General features: G+C 38.2%; 1 protein-coding gene across 10 annotated transcripts in view; it reads left to right on the top strand.

Moving 5' to 3' along the window:
• The window catches only part of bcor (BCL6 corepressor), a 189838-nt gene extending 171798 nt beyond the window's left edge, over window positions 1–18040 (top strand). For all 10 annotated transcript variants that reach the window (XM_041211000.1, XM_041211005.1, XM_041210997.1 and 7 more), the window contains 6 exons: window positions 1482–1754; window positions 7011–7177; window positions 8059–8204; window positions 11262–11339; window positions 15109–15256; window positions 16802–18040. In XM_041211000.1, coding sequence (XP_041066934.1) covers window positions 1482–1754; window positions 7011–7177; window positions 8059–8204; window positions 11262–11339; window positions 15109–15256; window positions 16802–17090 — 1101 coding nt within the window. In that variant the 3' untranslated portion in view covers window positions 17091–18040. The remainder of the gene's footprint in view (window positions 1–1481; window positions 1755–7010; window positions 7178–8058; window positions 8205–11261; window positions 11340–15108; window positions 15257–16801) is intronic.
• Window positions 18041–19941: the final 1901 nt, after the last annotated feature.

Here is a 19941-nt window from a genome sequence, read left to right as displayed (position 1 = left end):
TGTATCCTTTGCTGCTAGTAGTGGATCTGCTGTAGGACATCAGTAAACCTTCTCAAGCCCCACCCTTACTTAGCACCTTCAACAAAGGGTTGAAACACAAGTACCCCATCATTTTTCATTTTATCTTGGGATGTGGACAATACTGGAAAAGACAATGTCACCATGCTGTGGACTGAAGTCATGCATATGCCAGGCCAGGTAGGATTGCAAGTTCCCTTTGCAAAATGTTGTTGGTGAATCAGTTGAGTTTTTATGACAGCCCAGTGCTTTCATGGTTTATTTTTTTGGTGCTCATCCCCAAATTACCATATTTATTGAATGCTGTTTCAACAATTTGCCAGGAGGAGATTTTAACTCATGGCCTGTGGGTTGCTAGTTCAGTACCAAAACCACTACATGATTACACCCCTGTTTAAAGTGTATTGTTAATGACCATTTGCTAGGTCTGTCAGTTCCCCTATATTCAACTGGCTTCAGCAGCTTTCCTTGAATACATCTTAAGTGTTTCACTTCTGGGCTGAGTAATATATCATTCTAAAAATGTGCATCATTCTCTGATCTCTTGCCTAAATAACTGCAGTTCAAAATAGTTTGTTTTATTGGAAACAATTTGGGATGTTTCTGAGAAGTGATAAGGCACTACGCAAATGTAAATTTTAGCTTTATTGCCGTTCAGCTAAATTAATGGCCAGGATTTTTCAGTCGGCGTGCGGAGGCGGGCCCAACACGCCGGCATGTAAAATGATGCACGGTGACGTCGGTTGTGCATCCCAATGTCATCGCGCTGTCTCGCAATGTTTCGTTCAGTGGGCGCATGCCGGAATTGGCTGCGTGGCCACCGACAACTGATAGGCCTATTAAAGCCATTGTTTGCACTGCCTGTCCAACCTTAAGGTTGACGCATAGGCAAAAAGGCCAAGCGGGCCTTCATGTTTCTTAGGAAACCTCACCCATGAGTGGGATGAAGTTTCCCAAAGCTTTTGCTACTGAAATGAAAACTTTATATGAAAAATAAAAACATGTCCCATTTCACAGTCACATGAGGAGACATGTCTCATTAAATTTTTAATGCCTGTAAAATTGTTTTTATAAACCGCTTCAAACTCCCTGAGGCACGGAGCTGCCTCAGGGAGATTAAAGTGCTCTTTTGCGCACATGCGCTGGCCCCAAATCTCCCTTCTCCCGCCAACCCCCCAATCCCCAACCCCCAACCTGCACAGGTAGCGCTGCTACTGCTCACGTCTTACGCTGGGTGGGCCTTAATTGGCCCGCCCGTGTAAAATGGCGGCGCGGAACTGATCACGAGTGGCAGTCAGCTCTGCGATTGCTCCCGCCCAGTCCGCTCGACACGAAAAAAATTCTGGTCAGTGTTTTTTCTCATAACTAAGAGAATTTAGATCAAACATTTGCATAGGCTTATTTAACAAACTAACTCAGTGTCCTCCATTCCGTTAACAATTTTTTTGGTTGCTCATTTACAGCAAACCAGTGTGAACAGGAATTCTAGAAAGCGCCCAGCACAAACCACAGACATAGATTCCACACCAAAGAAAACATGTGAGCAGAAGTCTTCGGATCGTTTGTTGCAGATTCCATTATTACTGCAATGCTCCCGGCCCTTGACTGCACAAGCAGTCAGCTCTCCACAGGAGACAACTCCAAGTCGTCCAATGCCTCCAGAAGCACGCAGACTCATTGTCAATAAAAACGCTGGTGAGACTTTGCTACAAAGAGCTGCACGTCTAGGCTATGAGGTAAGTTCTATATTTGAAAACAGGTAATTATATGATTAAGAATTCTTTCATTTTGTTTTCTGTCATCTGCTGTAGTCATAAAATGTTAATTGAGTTTTATTTAAGAGGTAAATAGTTTAATTTCCACGTAGATTAATGTGCCATTTTGTAATAGCCACAATAAGTTTGGAAGATGCAATATTTAAACATTGAAGTTGTAGCAGTTGACAGTTTTTCAAGAATATATCAACTATATATGTGTATACACCAAGTTGGTGCATAAATTTAGGCTAAATGCTTCACTTTAAATAATGCAACATGCATTTGAATATTTGAAATATGAAAAAATCCTGAATAAAATTTAAAATGTTCCATTATCAAGCTGCATCAAAAGTATGTTTGAATAAGGCATGCTAAGTTTTTTGTGTCTTGCGATGAGGTTATAAATGGCAATTTTTCTAACTAAATCTTTGGATTGCATTAACATTTAAGATCACTCGAGCAGATAATTTAATAACAAAGAATATATGAAATTTCTGCTACATTTCTGCATTACAATCTAATGAAAAATAAGTTTTTTGCTGTCAAAACAATATGTAGTGGCTTCAGGAGTAATAGCAATCACGGTCAATCAGTACCTATTATATTTACAATTTGCTTAACTTGTCAGAGATTTGGAAACCTTAGTCCTTGCTCAATGTTCTGTAAGGGAATAAAAACTTCCTTTGGCCCTGCCAGCTGATTCACTACCTTGGTAACTGGTTACTAGTGGCTTCGGGAGTAATAGCAATCATGGTCAATCAGTGCTATTATACTTACAATGTGCTTAACTTGTCAGAGATTTGGATACCTTAGTGCTTGCTCAATGTTCTGTAAGGGAATAAAAACTTCCTTTGGCTCCGCCAGCTGATTCACTACCTTGGTGACTAGGTTACTAATCTATAAATCAGATACTGGAAAATCATCAGTATACTAGCACAAATAGAAATACAGGTATCAGTGATAAAGCACATTAGTATTTTGAAGCTTTTAATAAAGTAGTGAATATCTCAGCTGGTATCAATAAATAATGTTCCTGGTTACATTGTGCTAAGCTACGTTGTGTATCATGCCCACTTTTGACTCTAATTTGAAACGGGCACTGTTTTGCAGCTAAAATCATAGTACTGATGACATTATAAGGGATAAATTTCCAGTGTGGAGCTTTAATGTGAACACCATTAGAGAATTCTAACCTGTGTTGCATCAAGTAAGACCCTTTGCTAGCAGTAGGGCGTTACAAATTCTGACCTCCAGTGTGATGTTTTAAATGTATACTTCATGAATGTTTACTGACTGGCTCAGTCTACCAAAAAATTGAAAATTATGGCTATTTAACTAGATGACTAGTCTTATTTTTCTTATCTGTTAATGAAGCATATTGAATTTTACCATGTCATATTCACAGAGAGATTCTGTTTACTCTAGACATTAGGGGCTTGGACGAGATCGGGTGTGGGCATGCATTGAAAATAGTGCTCCTGAATTGTGTGTCAGTATCCCGACACCTTCAGGACATGCTGCTATTTTCTAAACGAGGACGATGGGGATGCTAGGAACCCACTTGCCTCCAATTGATTGCCTTGAAGAGCTCCTTAATGGGCTGGGGAGGGTTAGATGGTGACTTTGAAATTGCAAAATGGCAAAACTGAACAGTCTTGTGCACCCTAATACATAGCTGTCAGGTGCAATATGGGGAGCCATCAAGTCATGTTTGTGCTGAAGCAAAGGTCTGTCAGAACATGTCTACAATCTTTACGTTGGCCATTTTGCCACTTGTCTGTGCCGTGAGGCTGTTGGCCCTCTGATCTCCTGCATTCTCTGTTTTGCAAGGTTTGCAAGGCAGTGGCAAGCTCAGTAATGGCTGCTGTCTTCCTTTGGGGATCATATGCAAGAATTTGTTTCTCCCTGCTAGCAATGTTAACTCATTTGGCGCTGAGCTCATCTCTGGCCCAGTTGGATCTTTGCATTTAAAGATAGCTTTGCACAGTGGGGACCTGGAAATGATGCAGGTATCCAGTTCCCATGCCAGAATGAAAACCCAGCCCTAGATGTTCCAAGTTTCTCTAATCTATTTGCACACATGTTATACCTATCTAAAAGTGTTTGACTACTAGCCTAAGGAGTGAGGGTCACACATTGTAAGTATAACATGACTTCAGTGCACATTGTGATATCCTTTGTGCATTCAAATTCATTTTGTTGACCTTTTCTACGATACTAGGTAGTACAGTGCTACTGAACTTGATAGGTTTGTCTCATTGGAGGAGGCACCACCAGAAATGGGATGTTTTTTTCAGTGATATTACATTGAATGCTTGTCACAATGATTATCAGTTTAACATGAAAGTCATGGCACAACAAGTACATTAATTAAATAAGTTAATTTGGTAATTGGAAGAATTGTAGTGGAGTACTAAGTAATAGAAAAGTATTGCTGAAACTGAAAGGAAGAATCTACAAGACAGTTGTGAGGCTGGCCTTGTTATATAGTGCAGAAACTTGGGCAATGTCTGGAAGAGAGGAACAATGACTGAATACTAAAGAGATGAGGATGCTGAGGTGGATGTGTGGGTAACAAGAAAGGATAAGACCAGGAACCAGCACATCAGGAGGTCAGTGAAGATTGTGGAAGCATTGAAGAAAGTAGCCAACAAGTGATTGAACTGGTATTGTCATCTGTTGTGGGGAGAGGAAATATAGCGAAGCAAATAATGAAGATGGGTCTGCCAGGAAATGAGGAAGGTCTAAGACTAGATGGGCGAATGTGGTGGTGAGAGACTTAAATGCAGTGCGATTGGAAGAAGAATGGGTAACTGACAGGAGGAGATGGAGAAGAGGGAGTGATCAACCAGCATTATGGCGAGCCCCAGTGAAATGATAGAAACTGAAAGAGGAAGACTAAGAGCTGTAATGGTTAAAATATTCTGCTGGTTAACAGATATTTTCAAGTCCTTATTTACCTTTCAAGAGGTAGTTTGAATCAAAAAATATTCTAGGAGCAGAGAGACAGAATAGACCATTCAGTCTTTCAAAAAGATCATGGCTGACCTGTACTTCAATTCCATTTATCTACTTTTGTTCTGTATTTCTTTAGACCCTTACCTAACAAAAATCTAGCCTTTCACAACATCACTACCCCCTATCAGGAAGTCTGCAAACAACTTCTCTCAGTATCTTGCATCTACCCATAGTAGTTGTATTGCTCATTCACCTTTGCTGAAATCCCTTCTTTCTACTGTGCTAATTCTGTTTATTATCAATAGTTCAACACCAGCATACTTTTGGCATTTCAGATCCACAAACAGGTGTTTGTATTGTTACAGACAGGAGGGGGAGTTAATTTAAACAGCACTAATGTTTCCTCTCACCATCTGTCCGTAAACAGTAAGGTGTTTTGATTTGTTTCCCTCTTTATAAGCAGTAGCGTATTTCCCAACCCCTCAGTTTTGGTGTGATCCAAATTTTTATTAATAACCCCACAGCAAACTCAAGATGGGATGAACTCAAAAGGTTAGTTTATTTGCACACACTGAAAATGTGAAAAGAGGGTTTGCAACATCCACCTCGTATTCAGATAGTAAAGAGAGGGATAGAGAAAAGAAAGATTTACAGTACAAAGACCACGGAGAAAAGAAATATTGTTTCACGTGGGTTCCAGAGTCTAGAATCAAAGTCCAGTGAGGTTTTCCTTCATGGAGGTCGGTGGGTTGAAAACCAATGCTGGATAATGCAGTTTTCCGGAGGTGTTGACTTCACGCAATGCGATAGGCATCCGGAGATAAATCAGTCTTTTAGGCGATGGTATAGACTTCCAGCAGGAGTAGGGTAGACAAGGCCAGATGTGCAACTTGGGCCAGAGCTCCTTCGGTGTGGCCAGGTAGTCAGATATTAAACAGCAGACTGAGCTATGCAGTTCAGCAAGGCAATATTATTTTTCCACAAGCCAGAGGCCCATGCCACATGATTCCCACCTCTCTGCCATATTGATAAAGGATGTATATCCATCGTCTGGATTCCAGAGATTTAAATTTTTCAGAAATTAGAAATTGAAAGAAAGGTTGTGGGGCCTTTATCTTAGCAGACGATCCATCTCCTTCTGGCCAGCTTGGGTTATTAAATGCAGATGGCCTTTGTATAGCTCTCTTTGAAGTTGTGCTGTACAGTCCATACGTGGTCGTTAGTGGCTTCTCAGAGATAAGGAGGTAAGAGTTTTCCTAAAACTGTCAGATGGCTTCTTTTGTTCAGGGGTCACAGACAGACACAGTTTCAGCCATTTTAAAGGTCATTGTTCAGTTTTAAAAATTGTAGAAATAGCAATGAGCATATCTTTATATATTTTTAAAAAAACAGTGTGAGGTCTTAGTCCCTCACAGTATTTTGGTCTTTCATATCAATTAAGAAGTATAGGTGTGTTTGGAAATATTTGTCAATCTAAATTGAACAGCTTTCATCTATTATAAAATTGAAATACTAGGAATGCTGAAAATCTGAAGCAGAGAATGCTGTAAACACTCAGCAGCTATGGCAGATTCAGCAGAGTTAATGTTTCAGGTCAATGACCTTTTATCAGGGTCTATCTTTCTGCTGGAAAATCTTTTTTTTAGATACAAGTTTGGAGCTTAAGGTAATTGCCTTTCAAACATTAAGAAGTTCAGGATTCAACAATTGTTTGAATTTGGTATTGAAATGCTGAAATTGTTTTTGGTTGTCTAGCTGACTGCTCCAAATTAGCATGTGTTCTTGTGAAATGATGAGAGACAAGAATATCAGGAAGGGGTCTATAGTGCAGTTTATTGATCAGCAACTTGCTCAGGAAGCACATGCCTTGTTCGGCATTTTAGTAGAGGCTTGGTGGAGATGTTGTTCCCCTTGGTTATTGGTATTAAATATATGCCAACAACTTCTTCAATTGTATGGTTAAACATATGTAAATTGACATGAATATATTGCCAGATGCAGCCTAGATGAAAGCCGAAATATTATTTCTGTTTTTACAAACTGCTTAGAATTTATTTGCAGGTGTCATTTTATATGGATTTTGTTTTGGTATTGAAACATTACTCTATTAAAACAGTACCTGTTGCATTGTGAGATTGGGGACAATTTTGTAAATACATTTGCAATTGAAATAAAGCGCAAGAGTAGGATTTATAATTTTATTTCCTTGTCACTTTCATCAATTAATCTGGCACCTGTTTTATATGATGCAAATTAATTCTTTTTTTTTTCCCCTAGGAAGTAGTACTATACTGTTTGGAGAACAAGGTTTGCGATGTAAATCACCGTGATAATGCAGGTTATTGTGCTTTGCATGAAGCCTGTGCCAGAGGATGGCTCAGCATTGTATGCCACCTTCTAGAACATGGAGCTGATGTTAACTGCAGTGCTCAGGATGGAACAAGGTATTTATTTTCTTGGGTTAAATTGGACTAGATTACTTTGTATTAAGCCTGTGAAACTTAACTGAGTGATCGGTACTCAAGCGAGAGCATTGAAATGCTGGATTCAAATTTTAATTTTGACTCTTCCTTTAATTTTTATCTAAGCAACTGATGTCTGTGGCTTTCAGTACAAGGAATTATTTAGTTTGATAAAACTGGAATTAAACCAAACAGTTTAAGTGAATTCCTGAATTTGATGAAAGATAATTTGGTACCATAATTTTTTTCTGCCATTTGGTTTTTGCCTTCCAAATTCTCTTTTGATGATTTTTGTTTTGCTTACCAAGTTAGAGTGTTGAGACCTAGAGATGGAGCAAAGTCCCCATTGTAAGCAGCAAGCTTCGACATCAAGTACCTCAGCAAATGCACTGCTTAGTGTTTCAATGAGCCATGTGAATTAGGCAATTTTATGTATTCAGTGCTGTCATGCTCTGGCTGAGCAACTGCGTTGAGCTACCGCCCTAATTCTCCAATTTGTGCTCCCATTGAGTGCCACTCCCTGCTGGGAACTCAGTATTGCTGAGTTTACTGTTATGTATGTGCATATACAATGGAATGTTGGCACTCTATTCAACTATCAGCATCTAAACAGAAGCCAATCTAGTCCACACATGAAACTCCTGGGGAATAAAATTCATCACCCAGGGTCTCATGGCAATCTGCTATTTATTGATCACTACTGGAAAAGTGCATAGTTACAGATGAGATTGGTTTCTGCTGTAATGTCCATGTAGTTGAATGGTGTTCCAAATCCACTGCCTTTCTGTATCCTCTACATAAGATTTGCATTCATACTTTTCTCTACCACCAAATTAAGTTTTGAAGTTTTGTTTTTGTTGAAGGCCTATTCATGATGCAGTAGAAAATGATCACTTAGAAGTGGTTCGGCTGTTGCTTTCATACAGTGCAGATCCAACGCTGGCCACATACTCTGGTCGTACTATTCTAAAGATGGCACACAGTGAAGTGATGGAAATGTTTCTCGCAGGTATGTCCAAATCCCGGTTGTTAACCCCTTTCAGTCTAGACATTTCAATTAACTTCATTAAGGGACACTTTTTGGCACAATTGTGAAATTACCTTTGATGTAAATTTTGCAGCACAATGGTGAAAGTATGAAAGTAATTTGATTTAGTCAATTATCACAAGTGTTACACTGAGTAATTATCTCATTTTAATAAAAATAAGTAAGTTCAATTTTGAATGAAACCCAAGGTGGCTGACTTATTAATGCATGGTAAGAGTTTATATGAATAAAAATTTTCCATTTTTATTTGGAGCCTAACAAGAAGCATTAATGTTATAGAACATATGTATCAGCAATGTGTAAAAATATGTAATTGTCAGTTTGACTTGATCAACTAGTGGTTCAAGTAGCTGTCCAGGATTTGAGCACATATTTTAAGATGATTCGCATGCAGTACTGAGGGATTGCTGCACTGTAAGAGATGCCATTCAAATTTAAACTGGGATTTCACCTGTCTATTCAGGTTGCTGAAAAATATTATATTCATTATTTAAAAAAACAGAATAAAAATCCTGCAACCAACACTTGCAAGATAGATTAAGTGATCATTTAATTCATTCATGGGATGTGGGCACTGCTGGCTAGGCCAGCATTCATTGCCCATCCCTAATTGCCCTTTTCAGAGTGCATTTAAGAGTCAACTACATTGCTGTGGGTCTGGAGTCACATGTAGGCCAGACCAAGTAAGGACAGCAGATTTCCTTCCCTAAAGGACATTTATCTAATTGCTGTTTGTGGGACCTCGCTGTGTTCTAACTATTTGCCACAAAAATTTTGTTTTAGTATGTCCCGAAAGTGCTGCATAAATTCTCACTTATGAGTTAACTGAGTTACTATTTAGTCATTGTTAATCACTATTGGATTAGATAATAGAGGTCAACCTTGTGATAATGCAGTTGCAGCACAATGGCATTGGGAACACTGCTGACCAGTAGTGCAGACAGCACAATAATACAAGGTCAGTTATTTGGCATTGTAACACAGAACAGCTGGTGCATTGAACATGATATACCGGGAAGATGCAGTTGATGAATCTCGTGGAAGGATTTAGACAATGGCAGGTGGTTCAAGTGGCCAGGATAGGGAGTATTAATGTACATGATTCTGTCTATATGATGACAGACCAACTGCATATTGATGGAGAGGACTCCTCCCTTCTCAGGAAGGGAAGGACGTTGGAGGTAGTGCTATGCATTATTGCATTTGTGCCCTCAATTTTTTTATTCATTCATGGGATGTGGACTTCGCTGGCTAGGCCAGCATTTATTGCCCATCCCTAGTTGCCCTTGAGAAAGTGGTGATGAGCTGCCTTCTTTAACCGCTGCAATCCATGTGGTGTAGGTACACCTACAGTACTTTTAAGAAGGGAGTTCCAGGATTTTGACCAGTGACAGTGAAGGAACGGCGATATATTTCCAAGTGAGGATGGTGAGTGACCTGGAGGGGAATTTCCAGGTGGTGGTGTTCCCATCTATCTATTTTGGAAATTGAAACAGACTAAAAATGTGTAGTGCTTTTTTTCACTCCTGTTGGAGAAATAGATTGATTGAGTAGTATGGGTAAAATAGGCTTCTATAATGTGCATGTTGCAACTGTGCACTGCAGGTTAGGAGATTTTGAAGACGTACCCAGTTGTTTTTAGGAAGAACCCAGTGATATACCAGTTCAGGAAGCTGTTACTTTAATAGGCACTGACACAGCCGTCCCTGTCCTATGATTGCTTTGCGTGTCTGCTGTAGGGCTGTGCACCGATTTATGATGTTCTCCTTAAGAACTCATATTCTTCACATGCAGGAGTCTCCAGACTGTCCAGGTGCAATTTGCCTGACCCTATACAGAAGGGTGTCAGCATAAAAATAGGACCTAACAAAGTGCCAAAGATGCAAATGCATTTGTGTGGTATCCTTTCTCTGAACCTTTATTTTCCCCTTCAAAACATTGTAAATACAGGCACCACTGTATATCTCTGGGGAAATGAGCAGGCTCAGCAGATGTCTGAAATTTTTAAGAAGTTGCCTCAATAGTGGTCCTGTGCCCTGAAGCACTTAGACATATTATACACTCAAATGCACACAGGTGTGTGTGCATGTGTGTATAGGTAAAGTATAAACTCTCATTAGGAATTAATCTGTAAAAGCCATGATTCAGATTAGTTTCATTTAAATGATGAATTGAATAGAAATTATTTCTGTGAATGGTCCAATGCAATAAGAATGAAATGTCAATTTTGAAATGTCTGAACTTCAATTATTGCACATGCCCTGTTTTATTTTAGCTTGAAATAAACACAGGATTAGCAGGGATTCTAAATACAGTTATTTTACCTGAAGAGATGCTTTAATGGACATGTCCTCAGGCGTTCTTCTGAAAAATACATTCATTATCTCTTTAAAAACTCACCACTGGGCTAGGTGCAAAAACCTGATGATTCTTCATTTCTTCTCCATTCCTGTCACCCCTTCTCCTCCCACCTGCTCTGCTAAAAGCAATTTGTGACATAGGCTGCTGAGAGCTGAGTGTAAGCAAAGAAACAAGCAGCCTGTGAAATGTCACAAAAATGGTGTACTACTTTCTATGTAATTATATTTTACATACGAACATACAAAAATGACAGACGGGGGAAGTTCATCTGGTCCATCTAGCCACATAAAATGCAGGGGGCATCATGCATTATAAAAGAGACCCACTCATCATGTAATTGTCCGGGAGATGTGAATAACCAAGTAAGAAAGAACCAAAGCCGTTCCAGGTTGGGCTTTAAGGAGGTGGGGGTGGGGGTTGTCTCTAACATAACATTTTGATACCTGGTCCAATATACTGGTACTTTTTATTTTTACAACTTTGGCCTTGCATCATTGCTGGATCAGCCTTTTGCAATCTCAAACTGCACAGTTGGGATACTGCACATGTCAGTGCCATGTTTTGTTAACGTTTTATGTACCGTATGACACAACTACAATGAGCAGGTGCTCTGCCTTCAGTGTTTTGACCAATTTGTGTGTTTTTATTCTGCCCCAGAATATTTTGCTGACTTGCAAGGTCGAAGCAGCGATGACCCTGGTTTGTACTGGGATTTCTATGGCAGCTCTGTGTGTGGTGAGTGATACCCTTATGCAAACTCCCATATGCGGAAAAGAATACTGTAGTTGTAGCAAAAAAATAGAACATCCTTAAAGTTAAATGCTCTGTACTAATAAAGCTTTGGTGAACTGAATTAAAGCAGTTTCATTCCACATTAACAAATCTGCCTATATATAGTCTAGTTTATGGGTCTTATTTTAATTTGCATCTGTTTTTGTGACTCTTTACTGTTTATTTAAAGAAAAGCGTTCCCTCAAAGTAGAATGTCTCTAATTTATCTTATCATATAAAGGTTATATTTAGTCTACTAGTTAAATGCTGAAATTTCGACTTAAGTCTAAGTTTGAATCCCACTTCATTTGTCTAAAGAACACATTTCTGTTATTTGCTACACAACCTGAGGAGGAACAGAAAACTGATCAGGAAAGGGAGAAATTCATTTCATGTACCGAGTGCACCTCCTAGCAGGTCAGGAGAGGAATAGGGACCATTATGCTCTACAGCAAAAGGGTAAATTTTGCATGCAATTTGAAAGGAGGAAAGTTAGAAGTGGAAGGAAGAATTACAAAGACTAAATAATCATTCTATCCAAAAACATCAACCTGTACTCATTCTGACAAAACGTGTGAAGGGTGTTCCACAGGGACTGGTGCTGAAACAACTGCTGTTCACCATTTTTGTAAACAATTTGGACCCTGGAACCAGAAGTACAATTTCAAATTTTGTGCATAACATTGGGGTTACAGTTAATGCAGTTGAGGACTGCAACAAAATATAAGAAAACATTGGCTGGGAATTTGTGGGATTTTAAAAAAAATATAGATTGATGGTGAACCATCAACATTTGCCATCCTTATCCCTCTGAATCTGAGCATAGTTTCAGATTTAGAGCAAGCACAGATTAAAACAAAAACCCTGACATTGCAGTCAATCATCCACTGCTTCGTCACAGGCTGCACAGTGGACCACCCCCCACAGAGCCGGGAAACAGCTAAATCAATGAATCTGGAACAAACCTTTTTTTTTGCTCTCATGCCATTGTTAGAAACAATGAAGTGCAACTAATCTGGCGCTAAAGAATTAATTTTATATTTGTGGAGTGTTGTTAAATGCCTCCACTATAATTACTAGATTTTTTTAACTAATCATACATACTTAAATTTGTTACTGATATTTCAGTTTCTACCTTAATCCTATGTATAGGTTTCCATTTTTATTTTGCACTCTGTAAAACCTTTAGAAGTATTTTGATTATTAGTGCTTTTCATTTCCTGGTTAGCTATCTGTGAGAATTCTGTAATGTGATTAGCTGCTTGGACAGCCTGATGGTATCACTGCAGCTCCACACTAGGAATTCCCATTAAACTATGCAGCAATCAGTTGCACATAGAGAGATAAAGCTCTCAGCACAGAGATCAAAAGATCTTTCAGTGAGGATTTTTTCAAAGTCAACTGCGAGTGACCATACTTCACCACTGACTGCACAATCCAGGCCATTAATAAACTTACAGAATGGGTGTGTAATTTGCAAATGAACCCGAAAATTAAAGTGTGTGGTTACACATTATAATAGGGAAAATAAGGAGGCCACATTATCCTTGGAAAATAAATGCCTAAATGGGGTAAAGGAGCCAAGGGATCTGCAGGTACAGATACGTATCATTAAAAGTAGCAATGCAGATCAACAAGGCTATAAAAACAATGCATTGGGCTTCAATTCTAGAGTGATATTAAACTTGAATAGAACCTTGGTTAATCCACAACAAAAACAGAAATACCTGGAAAAACTCAGCAGGTGTGGCAGCATCGGTGGAGAAAAACAAAGTTGACGTTTCGAGTCCTCATGACCCTTCAACAGAACTGAGTAAAAATAGGAGAGGGGTGAAATATAAACCACACTTAATAAATATATATAATATATAATTAATAAATATAATCCACACTTGGAGTATTATGGATAGTTCTGGTCTTCATGTTATATTAAAAAAGAGGCACTATAGAAGGTGCAAAAGAGATGCAATAAAATGATACCAGAACTGGGAGGTTATACTTGTCGGGAAAGATTAAACAGCTGGGACCTTTTTCCTCTAGAATAGAAAAACAGAAGGCCTAGGGGTAATCTGATAGGTCTTTAAGATTACAGAAGGGTTTGACAGCGTAGTTATAAGATGTTTCCAGTTGTGGAGAAAACCAAAACTAAGGACATATATGTAAGATAGTCACTAATACATGAATTCAGGAGGAATTTCTTTACCCACAAAGAGATTAAATTGTGAAACTCGCTACCACAAGGGTTAAGTGAAATGGAAGCTGGATAAACAGGTAAGGAAGAAAGGAATGATTGTTATGTTGATGGGGTCAGATGAAGAAGGCTAGGAGGAGGCTCATGTCCGGCATCAGCATGGAACAGTTGGACCAAATAGAATGGTTTTGTTCTGTGAATACAATGTAAACTTTTCCTGGGTCCATTTGGAATTTGGAAACATTTTTAGAAAATATTGTATGGATTTTCTAGGTATAGATGTAAAGATGATAACTTCTCCAACAGTTTAGTGAGTTCACACGCTGCTCAGATTGACGTTGAACTGCATAGATCCATAGTTTGTACTAAGTTACCTGATCGCTCCTAGCTGATGGAAGAAGTTTTGTGAATGGTGTTAACCAATGTTTCAGTAATCCATCCTGGGAATGTTGAGGTTGGAAGGGAACAGAATCAGACTTGGCTATGGTGCTTTCTATGCTCAACAGATGGACTGACTCTAGATGAAAATGTCCACTTAGGTAAAGTACTGAATGGTGGATATTGCTAGTGGAACTATGCACTAGCTTGAACCAACACCTTCAGGTGGGATGAGATCAAATTTGGAATAAAAATTGGTAATTAAAGATTATATTTGAACAATTTGGTAACTTTAAAGGTACAGTCGTGAACTCTGAGTTTCTCTAGGTCTTGGTCAACTTCCTGGATGAAGTGTTTCATGGTAATAAAGGATATATTGTAGATAGGGAAGGTAATTCGGCTCAAAGATGTGTGTGGCCCACGTACACACTTATTTGAATCATATGTGTTAGTGCTGATAACAATAGAGAGGACTTCAGCCAGGAAAAGTGACATTAAACATGGGAATCTTGTATTTAGAGGCTGGAGAATTTTCACAGCTATACAAAATATGTCAAATTTAAGAATATTTTGTAGATTTTTGATCATTATGCATAAATCTTTGAGTTAGCTCATGTGTCTATAAAACCCAACTTTGAGTTGAAGTTTGCAGACACTTGGAAGCAAACCGTGTGAGCTGAAACAGCAGTGTTGTTGTTTTGGGTACAGGATGACCATCAACCTAATGACAAGAGTATCCTTAACAGCTGATTTCTGCGTGGAACTACCAGTGGCCAATTGAGAACTGGTAAAGCTTATCTCATTCATTGCAGACTGGTTTGAATGTTAACTAGCTTTTGGAATTTGAACTGAAACCTGAGATGTCTGATGAGTGCATCTTGTCCCTTGCTGGTGGGATTTAAACAACATGACGTATTTGAATGTGACCTGTGAATGCCACAAAAATTATTTTTATTAAAATTATTTGTTTTATCTTTGATGTAATACTTTAAGGCCATGTCTGTATATGACAGAAAGCTTTTTTTAAATAGTGTGCTATTTGTTAAGATACATTCCGTTCTGATGCTGTTGAAAAATATAAGTTTTTGCATTATAACTTGACAGTCACAAAGAAATAGCTGATTCTCTTCTGCAAGTAACCTTTAGTGTCTTTTGTGATTTCAGAACCAGTAGAGGAGTCTGGCTTTGATGTCTTGGCTAATCCACCAGGCCCTAGTGATGAGGAAGAGGAGTATGATGATGTGTTGGAATTTGAGTTTTCTGATACCCCTCTTTTACCTTGTTACAACATTCAGGTCTCACTCTCTCAGGGGTATGTATTCTAGATAGATTCTGATAAACCATCTTGATTATTTTAGTATAAGGGTAGCAGATAGATGGGAACACCACCACCTGGAATTTCCCCTCCAAATCATTCACCATCCTGACTTGGAAATATATTGCCATTCCTTCACTGTCACTGGGTCAAAGTCCTGGAACTCCCTTCCTAACAGCACTGTGGGTGCATCTACACCACATGGACTGCAGCGGTTCAAGAAGGCAGCTCACCACCGCATTCTCAAGGGCAACTAGGGATGGTCAATGAATGTTAGCCCAGCCAGCGAAACCCACATCCATGAATGAATAAAAAAAAAAATTTGGCTAACAGTAAATATGGTTGGTCAATAAGTGATACTGAAAGACGAGCTGAGAAAAACCCAACTATATTTTCCTTCTTCCATTGACCTGGCACCTCATCCACATTCTATGACAGTTTTGGTAAACTCATTCCTTTGTGGAGCCTAATGTAAAAATATGAGCTGGTTCAAAGTTCAAATGTAAGTAAATGGTTAAGATACCACCGTAAACATTCATTCCCTCCACCATCAATGGCAATAGTATGCACCATCTATAAGATGCACTGCAGCACTTCAGCAAGGTCTTTTGACAGCACTTTCCAAACCCATGACCTGTACCACCTAGAAGAACAAGGGTAGCAGACACATGGGAACACTATTGCCTACAAGTTCTCCTCCAATCACAAACGATCCTGATTTGGAACTGTATTGCTGCTCCTTCACTGTTAAATCAGTGTTAACAGTGTTAAAACAGGTTAAAATCCTGAACTTTGTCCCTAACAGCACTGTGGATGTACCTACACCACATGGACTGAAGCAGTTCAAGAAGGTGAATTACCACCATCTGCTCGAGAGCAATTTAGGGATGGGCAATAAACGTTGGCCTTGTCAACAACACTCGCATTTAATGAATGAATAAAAATATATAAAATGCAAGGGCTGTATTCAAGTATATTTTTATATATTATTTAAATACATATTTATTATATATAAATCCCATGATTGTATTCTAACCTTTCATGCACACACACAACACATACCTGTCTATTCCATTGGCTTCAACATATATCTCACTTATTTCTGTAATATTTTCCTCGTTCTATTTTCCACACACATTTTGGTGATAATACCCTCATTAGAGAACAGTTTTTTCTCTGTTTCACCCTGGGTAATTTGCTTAAAAAATATATATTCATTGCCAGGAAAGTCCAGCAGGTTATTAGAAATGTATGTTTCAAACATTATGACATAAGTCATAATATTTATTATGCATTAGTAGGATGCATTTGGAACAACAAGCTAGATAAGTCATTGAAAGCGCGAGAAAAGCATTTTAAATATTTTAAATTAAGATATTTTTGATTTTAGATGTATAACCTATCAAATCATCAGATAATATAACTAAGCTAAATTTTATAAGTGATATCCAGTTAATAGTCTAATTTCTATACTACAAGGCCATTCTTATGATTCAGGGACTCATATAAAACTTGTAACGTTTTATTCCTTCTTCATAACAGTCCCCGGAACTGGCTGCTGTTAACAGATGTACTACGGCGACTGAAAGTATCAGCCCGCATCTTTCGTTCCTCATTTTCTCATATTGAAAACGCCACCATTTCAGAGGCAGAATTCTACAGACAGGCTTCCTTGAGCCAATTTTTTACCTACCCAGAGAATTTTGAAACCCGTGACATTGACAATAAAGAAACACTGGAGCTGGTGGAATTCACAAGCGAACTTCAGGAACTGTTGGGATCATCTGTCACGTACCTATACTCTGACAATGAGGTTGAAACATATAATTAACTGCTAAAGGACTAGGTCACATATTGGCTGCTGTTCCTACATTATTATGGCCTATATTCAAGAAAAACAAAACTGTAAATGATGTAAACGATGTGTTATTTCATGGATCATTGTGTTTGGAAAAAAACACTATTCTGAATACTAAATGACATTGTTGTCTATGTTCTTGTACATTTGGAAGCCAGAATTCCATTTTGGATGGACTTGTGAATTTTTCAAAAGAAATCTCCCTGTTTATAATTTTTTTGTATGCTGTCTGTTTCTTATCTTTCTGTAAATGTAATTTTCTGCTTTTTGGCAGGTAGCCCAAATTAGGAACTTTTTTCCTGGCACACTGCATATGTAAACACATTCATTTGATTGTTATTTTATTTTCTTTTTTTTAAAAGAAGCACTGATTTTTAAGATGGTGTCCACTTTCAGATCCTGTGGCCCCTGTCACATGATCTGTTTAGGAGGCTTGGTTGTGTTGAGGCACTTCACTTTATTGTTTACAAAGTTACCTGCCGTGGTCAGGTACACTTGTAAGATAATGAAAACTGTATCCTTGCATCAGAAGAACTCTGACTTGGATTCACTTTTAGATAACCACACTCAGACATCACCCAGTCCTTTATACATACATATATGTAAACATGTTTTACTTTTTTGCTTTTATTTAAAATGAATTTAAAATATTTTTTCTGTACTTTGTACAAAAAAATTATGAAATTTAAAATTTTAGAGGATTGTACAATAAAATCTGTTTTGTCAAGAGTGGAGTTATATACTGTGGATGTTGGGGAACTAAATGTTTCTGATAGTTGTATAATATTTTAGAACATCTGTTTAACTTTGTAAGTAAAACTGCTGTATATTTAGGTTTATATTTTACAGTGACTAAAACAATTTTTCCTTAAAACAAAAGCCAAAAAAGGAAATGTCTGGTAATAAAGACATTGTTTGATAAAGGGATATCACTGTGCCATATTACTCACGTGTGCATGTAGATAACGATTCTTTTTAAATTTAGGTACCTCAACTACAACAGACTAATTATGTCATGGGTCCATATTGTCAAGCAAAAGATGTCAACTCTTTGGAAGATCTACTTTCCTGCCACCTCAAAATTTTCTCCTTTCTCCAATGTGTTTTCACCTTTCTAAAGAAAAATACCTCATTTCCACTGGATATCCTGAGCCTGAGCTCATTGGATGTGGAATTATTTGAACATAAATTCAATCTCTGATGCTCTGGTGTGCTGTATTAAGATGCTTGTCCCTCTGAGGCTGTTTCTTTTTAATTGGAATTAATTCCTAATGTCGCACATCTATCCTGTAAGTTATTACACAGCCTTTTGAAAAGTCATGTAGACAATGTCAACTACATTATGCTCATTCACTAACCTAGTGACTGCTTCAAAAAAGTCAATCAAGTTTGTAAGGTGCAGCCTTCTTTTCCAGAAGCCAAATTGTAAATTTCTAATAGCTCCTTCCCTTTCCCAATCATTATAGACAGCATCTCTCAGGATTCCTTCAAGCATCTTCTGTTTGAGTAATGGCTGGTTGATGGGCCTGTAGATCCCTGGCTCTGATTTGTCTATTTGTTTGAAAATTGGAGGTACATGAACTACCTTCTTACCTAAGGGACCCTGATTCAATTGAAGTATTGAAAGTTTCGGCAAGCACCTGTCCCATTTTTCCAGCACATTTCAATGGACATCATCAGGACCTGCAGCCCCCTCTATTTTAAGATTTCCTATTTATCCAAGATGCCATTTTAATATTTATAATGTTGTTGAATAAAGGGCATCATCTACAGGACGAAAGACAGATGTGAAATAACCATTTAACAGCACTGCTAAAACCTGGAAATCATTTTGAACCTGTGCTAAAGATCATATAAGGCCACTAAAAGACAGCCTTTTGCCTCCTGTCATGGCTGAAAACGTTTTTGCTATTACAACAACAATTATGCACAATCTTGTTTTCCAGCGATCTCATATCTTTCTCTCATGGCTGCTTTTGTCTCCCTCAGTTGCAATTGACATTTAAATAATAACTGACCATAGGCAACGTGACAGGATTAATTAATGACCTCGGAGTAAAGGCACACCTAGGTAGCAAAGACCATAATACTATTGAATTCTACAATTTTTAAAGGAGAAAAGTGTGTGTCTAAGACTAGTATTTTAAATTTAAATAAGGGTGACTGTGGGCATGACAGCTGAGCTATCTGAAGTGGACTGGGATACTAGGCTAGAGGATAGATCAATCGAGGAGCGGTGGGAGACATTTAAGGGAATATTTCAGAATAAGCTTATATTCCTCTAAGGTGAGGACCCACCATCCTTGGTTAACTAAAGTTAAGGAAAACATCAAACTTAAGGAAAAAGCATATAACTGCGCAAAGATGAGTGGCAGGTCAGACAATTGGCCAGAATATAAAGAATGGCAGTGAATGACTGGTTACTGGTTAATCAGGAGAAAGAAATTAAATTAAGAGTATGAGAGGAAGCTAGCTAAAAATGTAAAAACGTATAGCAAGGGCTTCTTCAGGTATTAAAAAAGGAAAAGAGTTGGTCCTCTACAAAGTGAGAATGGGGAGTTAATAGTATATAATAAGGAAATGGCAGGTGAAATGAACAAATATTTTGCTTCTGTCTTCACGACAGAGGATGCAAAAAACATTCCAGTAATAGCTGTAAATCAGGAGGTGAAAGGGAGAGAGGAACTTGGTGAAATCACAACCACTAGGGAAGACTTACTGAGCAAATTGATGGATCTGTGGACTGACAAGTCTCCAGGTCCTGATGGACTTCATCCTAGGGTCTTAAAAGAGGTTGCCAATGACGTCATTTCCAAAATTTGTT

This window comes from Carcharodon carcharias, chromosome 18 (assembly GCF_017639515.1).
Source record: "Carcharodon carcharias isolate sCarCar2 chromosome 18, sCarCar2.pri, whole genome shotgun sequence".
Classification (NCBI taxonomy): Eukaryota; Metazoa; Chordata; class Chondrichthyes; order Lamniformes; family Lamnidae; genus Carcharodon; species Carcharodon carcharias.
This window is presented reverse-complemented; position numbering and strand designations above follow the sequence as displayed.